This window comes from Oncorhynchus mykiss, chromosome 4 (assembly GCF_057628025.1).
Source record: "Oncorhynchus mykiss isolate SJ-2025 chromosome 4, ASM5762802v1, whole genome shotgun sequence".
Taxonomy (NCBI): domain Eukaryota; kingdom Metazoa; phylum Chordata; class Actinopteri; order Salmoniformes; family Salmonidae; genus Oncorhynchus; species Oncorhynchus mykiss.
In genome coordinates this window covers 60,536,543-60,550,000 of record NC_143025.1, presented here as the reverse complement: position 1 = coordinate 60,550,000, position 13,458 = coordinate 60,536,543, and the positions used below count along the sequence as shown (strand labels likewise).

The following is a 13,458-nucleotide window of genomic DNA, read 5'->3' as shown; positions in this document are numbered from 1 at the left end:
CCGATGGATATTCCTCTGAGGGCAAAAATGTGCTTGAAGTCTTGCCACCTTTGCTCTTTGCTCGGTCCGACCATTCATTACATGTCCACTTTCCAAGAAAAGGAATTTACCGCTCATAAGCCCCCCTCTCTCTCTCTCTCTCTCTCTCTCTCTCTTTTAAAAAAAAAATCAATAGGCAAACATGAAGGCCACCTTCGAACCAAGTGGTTGTAATGAACAACAGCGCCATAGCAACCACATTCCCAGTGGGCACACAAACAATCCAGACAGCATTCACGAAAGAGCATTCTGCCCCTAGAGAGAAACACACAGATCTCGTATTGAACAAGGTTTTCTAGATGTCATACAATATATTCACAAGACTACACATGACCTTAATCTGACAATGACTAGGTGGAGACAGGTGTGTAAAGGGCATGAGAAGCATTCCCCAGCTCACGATCGACGTCCTCATCGATCACGGAGAGAAACAGCAAGTGCAGAAATAACAAGCGCACGACTTTGAGCTGGTAGCCAACCCGAAATCTGCCAGGGCCTCCCTCTGAGAGAGACCTTGCTCAGACCAAGCAGAGCAGAGTTGTGTGGAGTTTGGGACCGGAGCCCAACAAGCCACGAAACAAAAGGAGAGGTGTCAAAGGAAGTTGAAAGGGATCTGAACCGAGCTGAACTGAGCTGCCAGAGAGGAACTCAGCAGGCCTGTCTGTCTGTGCAAAACCAGAGAGGAACTCAGCAGGCCTGTCTGTCTGTGCAAAACCAGAGAGGAACTCAGCAGGCCTGTCTGTCTGTGCAAAACCAGAGAGGAACTCAGCAGGCCTGTCTGTCTGTGCAAAACCAGAGAGGGGAAAATATGTTTTGTCTTTTATCCAGGGCACGCAGGGTAGCAGGCGATGTCTATGAAGCGACTGAAAGACGAGTAAGACTCAAGCAGCGTATCATCACTCTCATCAACACTACTGACTGACTGTGGGGCCCAGCTGCACCAAAAACAAGCAGAGGATGAGGAAGTGGCCTGGGGTTGAGTCTTGTGTGGTTGGCTGCGAATTCACACGTTTCTTCTCATGTGTTGAAATTCAACATGAATACTACTCTGGGGTGTGCCGCTGTTCAGGTGCTGGTTGAGTTTCACACGTATGACTGTCAACAACAGACCACAAGACACTGTCACAGGAAATGAGTACGTCCACCGAAAATGTTGCGGGTGCATCTTGGGTCGGGCCGAGAATACATGGGGGACACATGACGTGACATAGGGCCTACATAGTAGCTACACAGGACATATCTAGGGTGTACACAAGGAGAGAACATGGATTTGAACGGGTTTCAGGGTACACAAAGCGATCGCCGTACCACATAAAGCACCCTCCTAAATATAAACTTTTCCCGACCTCAACTTCTTCAACCCGCTATCAACTTCAGCGCTTGTGACAAGGAGTATCTCAGACCCTCACCGGAGAGGACCACCTCGATCAGGTCTCCCTCATGGATGTCCTCCGCTGACGACAGCCTCTGCAGGATGTTCTCCGAAGTCAGGTCATGGCGGAACAGAAGGATCTTGTCGTACATGCCAAAGAATCCACACTCCGGGAACTGGGGAGAAGAAGAAGAGCAAGAGCTATTACAGGTGTGTTTAGTTCACACAACGTGTCACTGTGACGTATCTATCAGGGGTTTGGGACCAAAATAATTCATTTTGGTTTCCGAGCAGAAGCCCTATTTATTTTGTTCTGTTCCAGTAAAGTCAAGTTCAGTCAAGTTCTGAAACGGTTCAAGCCCCCTCAAAAAGTAACGGTTCATATAGTTTGTTTTTGTACCCGGTGAAATCCACCTCGTTTTTTTTGACATCTAGCTCCTTCATTTGCTCCACCAACTCGTGCGGATAGAGCAGCTTGCTATGGAACGGGTAAGCTACTTGTTCACATGTTTGATGGACAGATAAGTGCAGGCGCGAGACGCAACTGACATTTCACAGGTGGGGAGAGAGCCCGGTGTAGACATGGAGGGGGCGTGGCTTGAAGCGGCTGAGCATCATGGCATGAAGTGAATTGGAATGGGTTTAGGCTATTACTATTACAACTGTATTACAGAGTTATATACCAGACATTGGGGAATATTTGTGGACCAAAAAAGAAGCGTTATTAACCCGTTCTCAAGATCTGAAAATAACGGTTCCATTCTGGAACACTAGAGATCACTTTCCTTCCCAGCTCTGTTTGCGCTACACATTTTTTGAGGTTCTCTTTGGGTTTTCGGTTCTGTTCCCTGCACTGGTTCCAACCCCTAGTATGTATGACTCAGGCCTGAGATTCTCCATTAAAATTACTTTTTAGTCCAGGATTAGGTTAAAGCATATAAAGGCATTCCAATTTGACATAACCTTTCAGGGGGGGTTATGGATGGGGCCCTTGTAGGCCTACACCACCAGCAAGAAACGAGTGAAGAGCAGTTTGCATGGAGTGTGTGTGCAACAGCCAGCCAGGCAGCACAGAGAGAGTGACAGCAGGAAATTGAACCCACAGGCTCCGGAGCTGCAGCAATTAATCTCCTCTAGTCATGAATTATGCCTGTGGTCCTGTCACTGACACCCTGCTGCCATTAGCCGTCCGTCCTGCTCTGTCTCCCCTACGCTACAGCCCAAAACAATATGACACCCAACTGACAAGACCCATAACACATTCCGGACCCAAACAATCTGCCAGCAGCCACTGACCTGATGTGCTAGCTAGTACACCGCATTCCAAGCAGCTTGTCACTGACACTATCCTACTACAACACAACACACCACACCACAAGCCAACCGACCCAGTTCAATCCAACAGCATACAGAGGAAATCAGAAGCAATATGCCACCACTTGACATACTGAACTACTGACTACAAGGCACTGTGACCCCAGAATCATACATCGCCGTAAAATATGCATATGCAGGCCTCCGTCAAGTAGTTGCCCATGAAGAAAAAAAACACATAGGCCTGAGTATATCGCCACGCAATAGACTGCTTCGTGCCTTTAAGGGTCCCTTTCCGATTGACCTCCGCTTACAGTAAAAATCTATCTGTAGAAAAGTATTGAAGGCAAATCAAATGTGTATATGTAAAAGCCAGTGTCATTTATATTTCAGGAAAAACTTCATCGCGTCAACAACAGATAGCCATCCACCCAGAAGACAGGAAGCTGTATCTGTAGGAGTCTAAATCGGACAGTTAATCTGACTCCACCTTTCGCAATAGAGATACTGTACATGCAAATCAGACCAACCCCAACAAGACAAACAAGGAAGTGAGCTGTCCTTTGTCTATCCTATCGGAACGAAGTATTGAGGTCTCCTATTGGATGGAGCCTGCAGGGAATAATGTAAATCTGACGCGCAACAGGGTGGATGACTGTTTAAGGTTCATCCCTCAACGTGATGCGCTCCCCACGTATTTTATGTCAGACATAGGGCCAAACCTCATGTTAGGCTTAAGGATCAAGGAAATCTAATCGTGATTCAATATTATGCAATTGAAAGATTATTATCTTGGGCCAATAAAGGCAACATAAATCTCAGGATCTATCTAATCAGACCCATGAGACGATTGGTGGTCATAAGGTGCATCACGACATGACATAGTTTTTATGTTGGTGCCATTGAAAAAAAAATAATAATAAAAAATAACACACGTACTCGCGTAGCATGCATCAATCTGTCTGCAAATCCACACACTGTACCCTCCACAACCATCAACAACTGTTCGGTTCTTCGACTCACATAAGGAAGTAAGGAATGAGCACCACACAGACACTGTACATTATATCATAGAAATCAAGAGCTCCCGCTGCTTCGTTTAACGCCTCCATTGTCAACAGTGGCCCCACTGTCTGTTTGGTGAACACAATCTTACAGAGTGTGACTAAGCAGCAATAGCTCAGCAGCGATGATGTGAACTCACGTGGAAACAGCTGATCCCGTCTTTGTGCTAAACCACTATTAACCCGAGATGAACTCTTGCATGCACACGATCCCCTCGTCCACACTCTCTCGATGTATTATCACACTGTCAGCAGTCTTTAAAAAACTCGTATTGCGGCGGGCCAAATCACAGGGTCGCACAGAGTGTCTTGTTAGTCTCAAACAAATCCACTTTGAAACAAAAGTATACACCATGTCAGACATAGAGCTGAAATGTATTACATTTTGGTTTGTATCCTAATATGACACTTTATATACGTCAAAGAAGACTGAAATATAACAAAACCGTTTGACATAGAAACACGGGATTTAGGTCATTTAAAAAAAAAACTAATGTTTATTCATTATAAAATAATGACAAATATGAATAACATTCCACCCATGAGGCTACTAGTCATTTGACTGCAGAAAAGCGCCACAGAGGGTTTTCTAACGACCGTCTACTCCGTCCGCCATGCCAGGAAGACGTTTTATTTAACAGGGTTGAACCACTGAGGAGAGAGAGAGGTCTGGGTCATGTCTTAACCCTCACCTTCATCCTCCACCTCGTCCCCAAGCTGGCCCCCGCTCTGCTCGGCTCGGCTACCCAGGAACCACAGTCAGAGCAGACCAGGCTGAGCAGCAGCGCGGGCCTCGTCCCCGTGCAGGATGCCTGCGTTATATAAATCCATCTAAACAGCTGGGCTTCACCGCCCCGTCCCATCGTACTACCTCTAATCTCCACAGCACTCATATGCCACTATCTGAGCCCATTGACTAAGTAAGTCTCTATCGAGGGCAAATTGTCTGACTCCAAGGGTGGAAGTAGCGCAGGTTCACGTCAGAACATCCGGAGCAGAGAAGGCGATGCCTCGTATCGTTTAGGGTCTGGTTTGTATTTTTTCTGTGTTACAACACTCTAAAAGAGTCCCCTCTCTCAAAAGCACTGACTCACGAGTCTTTGGTCAGGTTGGGGTACTTTGTGTTACAGAGGTTGCGAAAGAGAATGCGCCGGCTTGTCAGTATCAGTCATCTGTAAAAATATAAATAAATAAATCAAAATCCTACACTGCAAAGCCAAGCCTGCATGTGGGCTAAATCAGGGTCTCGTAGAATGTTGCTTGGTAGTCTTAAACAGATCTACTTTGAAACAAAAAGACACACCGCGCACAGACGTTGAAATATATTCAATTTTTTGAGTTTGCATCCCAATAGTACAGTTCATACACACCACAGAAGACTGAAATATAACAAAACCGTTTGACATAGAAACACCGGATTGTCTGCGTTAGATTTTTTTTATGAAACGATGAAACAATATTAATAACATTCCACCCATGAGGCCATTAGAGGGTGATTTGGTCATTTAACTGCAGGAAAGGAATACGTATGATGAGTGTGTGAGGGGATGTATATTTCCTGCTGTGTGTACATATTGTGCGGAAGATACTGCAAATGCAGAACCGGCTGAAGTTGCAACAGAGCCTTGGGAAATCGGTGTGCATAATAGGACACCACAGAACATCGGCCGTCATTTTCTGTTAGTTTACCAAAAAAAGAATCGCCACCGTTCGACATCTTTACCGTGTACCGCTGATGCTTGTTATGTCTTGTTCTTTAAAGTCTGAAAAACACACAGCCGTTTTACCCCCTTATTATAAACCAACCTCTTATCAAGCCTTTAATACTCGACCAATCAGTGTGCTGGGTGAGCAGAGAGGCTCTGGATAGGGCAGCCCAATAGGAAACAGAAAGGTAAACAGCTATTTGCTTGTTTTTCTGCACCCTACCGATCTGTCACCCCACTAGAACACTTAGCATAGAACAACAGGAAGTACGGCTGAGTGGGCCAAGGTCGCCATGACATCCAGAGCCCCGTCGTCAAGCAGTGGGCCTCGTTCATTTGGATGGCCAAGGCGAAATTAATAATTACGAGGGACACTCCCCTTTTTTTTGTTATTTTGAAGGGGGGAAAATATTGTTTTTTGTCTCTCAGTGCCAGAACATCTTCAATCACCATTACAGCAATTTACTTCTGAAGCTGAATTGAACTTGAAAATGAACCTCAATGTATCAGTGGTCATGAAGCTAGGTGGTCAGCTTGACTATATCCAACCATGTAACCGTGCTACTGCTAAACAAAGCCTTTATCTATTCACGTCAACTACAAAGGTAGACAGGCGGTATTCATTGCTATTTTATCATAGCACATGATGGTCGTGAATGCAGTAGTAACCACGAAGATACATGGTACTAACCCAACCCTGGTGCTTTGAGACAGAAAAAACAGTTTTTTTTATACAATGGATACTTTTATAAGAGGCAGATCAAATCCAATCTATGTACTCGTAAAAAAAACACACATGGCCACATTCAAATAATCCCCCGAACCAGACAAACAGAGAGGCTTAGGATATGTACTACACTACTTTAGACCGGGGCCCATAGGTATAGTGCGACACATAGGGAATATGTCACCATTTGGGATGCAGACAGTGGCCTTTATCTCCATTGGTTTCACCTGTGATCATGAACAGAGTTAGCATTAGGCTAGTACCATCTGTCTGCATAACAATGCCAACCGTTAAGGCTCCCTGCGGACACACGTACTGTTCGAATGTACACAACTGCTCTTGTCTATCATCACGAAAACATCTTGTGTCTTGAGCTACCTTCATTTAACATGACACCAACACGACCTCTAGTCCCTGAGAGAGGGTGTGTGTGTGTGTGTGTGTATACAGTATGTGTGTGTGTGTGTGTGTGTGTGTGTATACAGTATGTGTGTGTGTGTGTGTGTATACAGTATGTGTGTGTGTGTGTGTGTGTGTGTGTGTATACAGTATGTGTGTGTGTGTGTGTGTGTGTGTGTGTGTGTGTGTGTGTGTGTGTGTGTGTGTGTGTGTGTGTATACACAGTATGTGTGTCATTCACACAAAGCTTTCAGGCATGTGAGCATTACATAAAACTGTATGCTGTTAACATCAGGAGTCAGTCCCAATACCATTACAGCTGGAGTTTACAGTAACTGTCCAATGTTTCCAGATTTCTTTTGCCTTATAATTAATTACAACAAGAGTGAAATACTTTTACTTCCATTAAGTATGTTAAAAAAATAAGCTGTTCTGTGTTGGAATGGGGTGGGCGTATCCCAACAACAGAATGGCGTGGGCGTATAACGGTCATTCAAAATATTTATGCGAGTAGGGCCTCCCGGGTGGCGCAGTGGTTAAGGGCGCTGTATTGCAGCGCCAGCTGTGCCATCAGAGTCCCTGGGTTCGCGCCCAGGCTCTGTCGTAACCAGCCGCGACCGAGAGGTCTGTGGGGCAACGCACAATTGGCCTGTTGTCTTCTGGGTTAGGGAGGGATTGGTCGGTAGGGATCTCCTTGTCTCATTGCGCACCAGCGACTCCTGTGCCGGGCGCAGTGCGCGCTAGCCAAGGTTGCCAGGTGCACGGTGTAGCCTCTGACACATTGGTGCGGCTGGCTTCCGGGTTGGATGCGCACTGTGTTAAGAAGCATACAGGCTGGTTGGGCTGGTGTGTGTGTGTGTGTGTGTGTGTATACACACAGTATGTGTAACTGTCCAATGTTTCCAGATTTCTTTGGCCTTATAATTAATTACGTGAAATACTTTTACTTCCATTAAGTATGTTAAAAAAATAAGTGTATTGGAGGACGCATGACATTCAGCCTTCGTCTCTCCCGAGCCCGTACAGGAGTTGTAGCAATGAGTTGTAGCAATGAGATAGTAGCTACTACAACAATTGAAATTGGGGAGAATGAAACAACCATGAAATTGGGGAGAAAAAAGGGCTAAAAATCAACAACAAAAAAATAAAAAAAATATATTTATGCGAGTAGACTGCTGATTGGCCTTCTCATCATCCTCTACGAGGAAATAGCAAACATTTTTGAAACCGCCATACGTTTGAGGTGGGGGGGGGGGGGCGGGGGGGGTTCTCCAACATTATTTGGATGTGAGTTAACAAAATCGGAACATTTACCAGTGAGATCTTCACTGGAAAGTTACTTTAACAGCCAGCTGTGCATTCCCATCTTTATGACCATCAGTTACCCTCATATTGTACACTATACATACAGGACACAGCTCATTTTTATCACAGTCATCTAACTTTTATTCATCCAGGGTTGTCTCACTCAATCATATGTCATCTACTCTGCAAGAGAACCCTGATCCTGGAGGGCAGCACGAAGAACTCTCAAGTTATCTCAGTCTTAGCAACTCTGACTAAATCGTGTAGATGAAGATTTGTGCAGGAAAGTGAGTTAAGCACACATATCCCAAGATCATATGGGATTCAGATCTCAACCAATAAGACAGGTATGAAGCGTGCAAATTCATTTCAGAATTTCCGAATGTCTACTGTAGGTAGAGCAAACCATTTGCCATGCATAGCCTAAAATATTATTGTTACCAAGTTACAAACCACATGTTCCTATGCAGAGGAAGTGCTGTAGTTTCTAGGAGGTACATAGCGCTGAGTCTTCACAGCCCAACAACTGAGAGATACAAGTGTTGTTTTGATTCTCTCAAAGGCTCTTTGTGGAACAGAGGCAGGGAGTTTGTGCATTCCATTCTTCTGTTCTGAAACGGTAGCCATGAATCAGAAATGGAAGAACATTGTCTTGTACTTACTCTTCCATTTGGTCTTACTATTATTTCTGATCTGTGATGGTCTCATAAATTAGAAACAAACAACACACACATGAACACACACACTCACACAGAACAACACACACTCCATCGCAATCATACAAAAAACACCCATCTGAGAACACCACCAGCAGCCAGCCCTCAGAGAGGCAGACTGAGAGTTCACCCAATCATTTCGAGATGGTTGGATGTGTAGAGAATATGTAAACACACTGACTGCAGCTTCTGACCTTGGCTGTGTCCCAAATGGCTTCCTGTTCCCTTTATAGTGCACTACGTTTGAACCGGGGCCCATGAGGCTCTGAGTGTATGTGGGAGTCTGAGAGGTAGCGTTCAGAAAATGCTTCGAGAAAAAATGCCATGGTTTAACTCGCTGCTGATAATTTCACACTGCATGGTGGACTGACTGTGTATAAAGAGGGTCCATTTAAGACCAATGATTTGACTGTGTTTTAGCTCTAATCCATGACCTGTTTATGACTCTCGCCAGCATTCTTTTCACATGACAGAGCTCTTCCTGTGCCCTTCTTGCCCCCTTAAGGGAGGGGACTGTGTGTGTGTGTGTGTGTGTGTGTGTGTGTGTGTGTGTGTGTGTACTCATGTGTGTGCTGATGTGTGTGACTTGCAGAAAATGTCGTATCCCTATGTAATTTATCTACAAAGGCTTCAATTCATGTCCTTAATCAGAGCCTTTGAAGGCTCAATAGAAACCAACAGTCCCCCCATCTTCCACGTTCGTTTCCTTCACCCATCTCACATTCTGAGACATAAAGATGCATTCATACAGCTCTTAGCAACTACTACCTTAATAGCGGTTCCCTTCTGTTACTCTTCATTCTTAGCCATCAGTAGTCATGGTTGTGACTCAGGAAGTCACTACTATGTCAGAGCAAGGCAGGCAGGCACTTTAGCCCACTGAGCCATACACACACCATACACAGAGCCACACAGAGTTCAGACCAGGGGAGGAGACGGGGCACACACAGACCGGTCACATCCACAGAATCTCACCCTACACCCTCTCCTCCAGCGGATATTAGTTCTCACCCCCCCCCTTTCCACAGAGCAGAGGAGGAAGAGAAACAATCTATTCATCACCAGGGAGTTCTTTGGAACATAACTGCATGTCTCCGTCCCAAATGGCACCCTATTCCCTACACAGTGCACTACTTTTAACCAGGGCTCATAGGATGATGGTCAAAAGTAGTGCACTATGTAGGGAACACGGTGGCATTTGGGAATAAGCCAGGAGAGTGATGGTGCTACGTGAATAGTTACGTTGCTATAAAAACAGCAGAAAAAAAATCACGCTGTGGTTTTAATAGGAGTCACAGACAGAGATCAAGTGTCTTTGAAAATGTCTCTAAAAATGCAAATCTGTCAGCTCCTAAAACATCAAACTGAGCAATGCACTTTCATTTGATGTTACGTTTAGTTTGGACAATACCTTACGCTTCCTTGCTACCTGATTATCAGGATAGGTTAGTAAACAGTGCGAACACACACACACACCACACACAGAGACAAGCAGTATCCCAGGAAATGACTCCAGCAGGTCAGTATGCGAGGCAAATAATGTCAACATGCAGACTGACATAATGCCAAATGTCAACACGCCACAAACGTGTTGCAATACGTTCACTGCATATGATCAGGGAGGAGGACTGTGAACAATAAGGCACAAGAAGCAGTGCTGTGTCATGAATACAGTCACAGGTAAATGGCGTTGTTCTGCCTGGCGCGATAGCGTTGGGTCAGTCAACCCATTTATCTGTGACTGTATTCATGATATAGCACGGCCTCGTGTGCCTTGTTGCTTTTATGAAATTGAAGAAATAATTAAATATTATTATTAAAAACATATTTTGTTAACTCTTTTGGGATAGGGGCAGCATTTTCACTTTTGGATGAATAGCGTGTCCAGAGTGAACTGCCTCCTACTCTGTCCCAGATACTAATATATGCATATTATTATTAATATTGGATAGAAAACACTGACGTTTCTAAAACTGTTTGAATGATGTCTGTGAGTATAACAGAACTCATATGGCAGGCGAAAACCTGAGAAAAATCTAACCAGGAAGTGGGACATCTGAGGTTTGTAGTTTTTCAAAGTTTGGCCTACTGAATACACATTGAGATATGGATAAAGTTGCACTTCCTACAGCTTCCACTAGATGTCAACCGTCTTTAGAAACCTGAATGAGGATTCTACTATAAAGGAGGGGCTCATGAGAACTCTTTGAGTCAGTGGTCTGGCAGAGTGTCTCAGCTTCGTGACGCGCGCTCCCGACAGTGTTACCTCTCATTCCAGTGCTTTTCTTCAGACAAAGGAATTCTCCGGTTGGAACATTATTGATGTTTTATGTTAAAAACATCCTAAAGATTGATTCCATACATCGTTTGACATGTTTCTAAAGGACTGTAATGGAACTTTGAGTTTTTGTCTGGACGAAGTGCCTGCGTCTCATGAAGATGGATTACTGGGCTGAACACGCTAACAACAAGTGGCTATTTGGACATAAATGATGGACTATATGGAACAAATCAGTCATTTATTGTCAAACTGGGATTCCTGGGAGTGCATTCTGATGAAGATCATCAAAGGTAAGGGAATATTTATGGTGTTATTTCCAGCTTCTGTTGACTCCAAAATGGAGGATATTCCTTTGGCTGTTTTGGGTTCTGAGCGCCGTTCTCAGATTATGCTTTTTCCGTAAAGTTTTTTTGAAATCTGACACAGCGGTTGCATCAAGGAGAAGTCTATCTTTAATTCTGTGAATAACAGTTGTATATTTTATCAATGTTTATTATGAGTATTTCTGCAAAATCACAGGATGTTTTGGAATCAAAACATTACTGCATGTAACACGCCAATGTAAACAGAGATTTTTGGATATAAATATGCACATTATCGAACAAAACATACATGTATTGTGTAACATGATGTCCTATGAGTGTCATCTGATGAAGATCATCAAAGGTTAGTGATTAATGTTATCTATATTTCTGCTTTTTGTGACTATCTTTGGCTGGGAAAATGGCTGTGTTTTTTTTACTTGGCTATGACCTAACATAATCATATTTCGCTGTAAAGCATTTTTGAAATCGGACACGATGGGTAGATTAACAAGACATTAACATGTTTATCTTTCATTTGCTGTATTGGACTTGTTAATGTGTGAAAGTTACATATTTCTAAAAAATATTTTTTAATTTCGCCCGCTGCCTTTTCAGCGGAATGTTGTCGAGGGGTTCCGCTAGCGGAATGCCTGCCCTAGAAAGGTTAACACTTCTTATAGCTGCAATCCCGTTAACGGGATGATATGACAACAGCCAGTGAAAGTGCAGGGCGCCAAATTCAAAACAGAAATCTCGTAAATAAAATTCCTCAAACATACATGTCTCTTATGCCGTTTATTCTTGTTGTTAATCCCACCACAGTGTCCGATTTCAAATATGCTTTACAGCAAAAGCACCACAAACAATTATGTTAGGTCATCGCCAAGCCACAGAATAAACAAAGCCATTTTTCCAGTCAAAGATGGGATTCATAAAAAGCACAAATAGAGATAAAATGAATCACTAACCTTTGATGATCTTCATCAGATGACACTCATAGGACTTCAACGTCCCGTTGGTAGGATATACGTGCTTTCAGTTCATCTCATTTATTTTCCAGCATTTGAACGTTGGCTAACAGTACGGATGGCAAGGGCAGAATAGCCAGTCGTCGCCTGATCCTCACAAGGCAACCCGATCTCTTTCCGCAAAATCTCAGTTTCTTTCTCAAGCAAATGACGGGGATGAAGGCCTGTTCGGGTGTTCGGAGTATATCCTTCCCGTCCGACTAATTAAAGAAAAATTCTTAGTCCAATTCAAGGTGAGTAATCGCTGTTCTGATGTCCAGAAGTTATTTTCGGTCATAAGAGACGGTAGCAGCAACATTATGTACGAAATAAGTTACAAACAATGTGAAAAAACAAACAAAATAGCACAGTTGGTTAAGAGCCAATAAAAGAGCAGCCATCCTCTCCGGCGCCATCTTACAACAGGGACAGCTGACACAAGCTGCATTTTCATTTGTTTGAGCTTTTTTTTTAATTGCCACTTATTTGGATATGTCCATGATGTTGATGCGTGATTTTGCCTAGCTCAGAAAAAGTTGCCTGGTCTGGTCTGGGTCTAGTCTGGGCGCTATTCACTCTCTGTGTCTGGTACAGAGACTCAAAAATCAAAAACATTGTTTTGGAGGTAGAACAGGCTTATATTAACCCCCGCTATACCAAACTAAATGCTGTTAAGATAAATGCGAGTTAAGATAAATACAAGAGATGATTCGGACAGCAACATGAACACGATTATTCTTATGGCGGTCCAGTGATCATTTTCAGATGGAACTGTTTAGCAGGCATAGTGTGCCAGTGACGGCCAACACACCATGGCTTGGTACGCTGCTTTTCCAATCATCAACCATCCAAACAACAAGTTTTATAATGTTGTTTCTGTAATATCAGTGACATCACTGGCGCGAACAGTTGCTGTGGATACAGTTAAACAAACAACGTTCAATACCTACGGTGACCTCAGTCTCAGCAGGACTTGTTTCAACACCATAAATACCAGTGTAGTACAATGAACTGTCGATGTCTCATCTAGCGACAGATAGGTTCAGCCTTGATGCATCTATCCACTCTTACACCAAAGAGTATGTAATCACGAGTTAAGTAGGCTTAACTTATAGGTAGGGATGCAAATTAGACTTGAAAGCTTCAGTTGTCCCTGACTTTTTCAGCACGTTCAGCGGCATGGAATAACCTTTTCGTCCCATTAGGATGACATCACGCAAGAT

The 13,458-nt window shown here is 43.8% G+C and overlaps 1 protein-coding gene across 2 annotated transcripts in view; it reads right to left on the bottom strand.

Moving 5' to 3' along the window:
- The window catches only part of LOC110522075 (serine/threonine-protein kinase D3), a 57,217-nt gene that overhangs the window by 23,299 nt on the left and 20,460 nt on the right, over positions 1-13,458 (bottom strand). Inside the window, exons 1-2 of one of the 2 annotated variants that reach the window (XM_090232425.1) lie at positions 9,411-9,595; positions 1,449-1,587 (exon numbers count right to left, since the gene is read on the bottom strand). In XM_090232425.1, the coding sequence (XP_090088551.1) occupies positions 1,449-1,563 (115 nt within the window). In that variant the 5' untranslated portion in view covers positions 1,564-1,587; positions 9,411-9,595. Of the gene's footprint in view, positions 1-1,448; positions 1,588-9,410; positions 9,596-13,458 lie in introns of those variants that run through there. The other variant, XM_036975625.2, reaches the window with a different exon arrangement.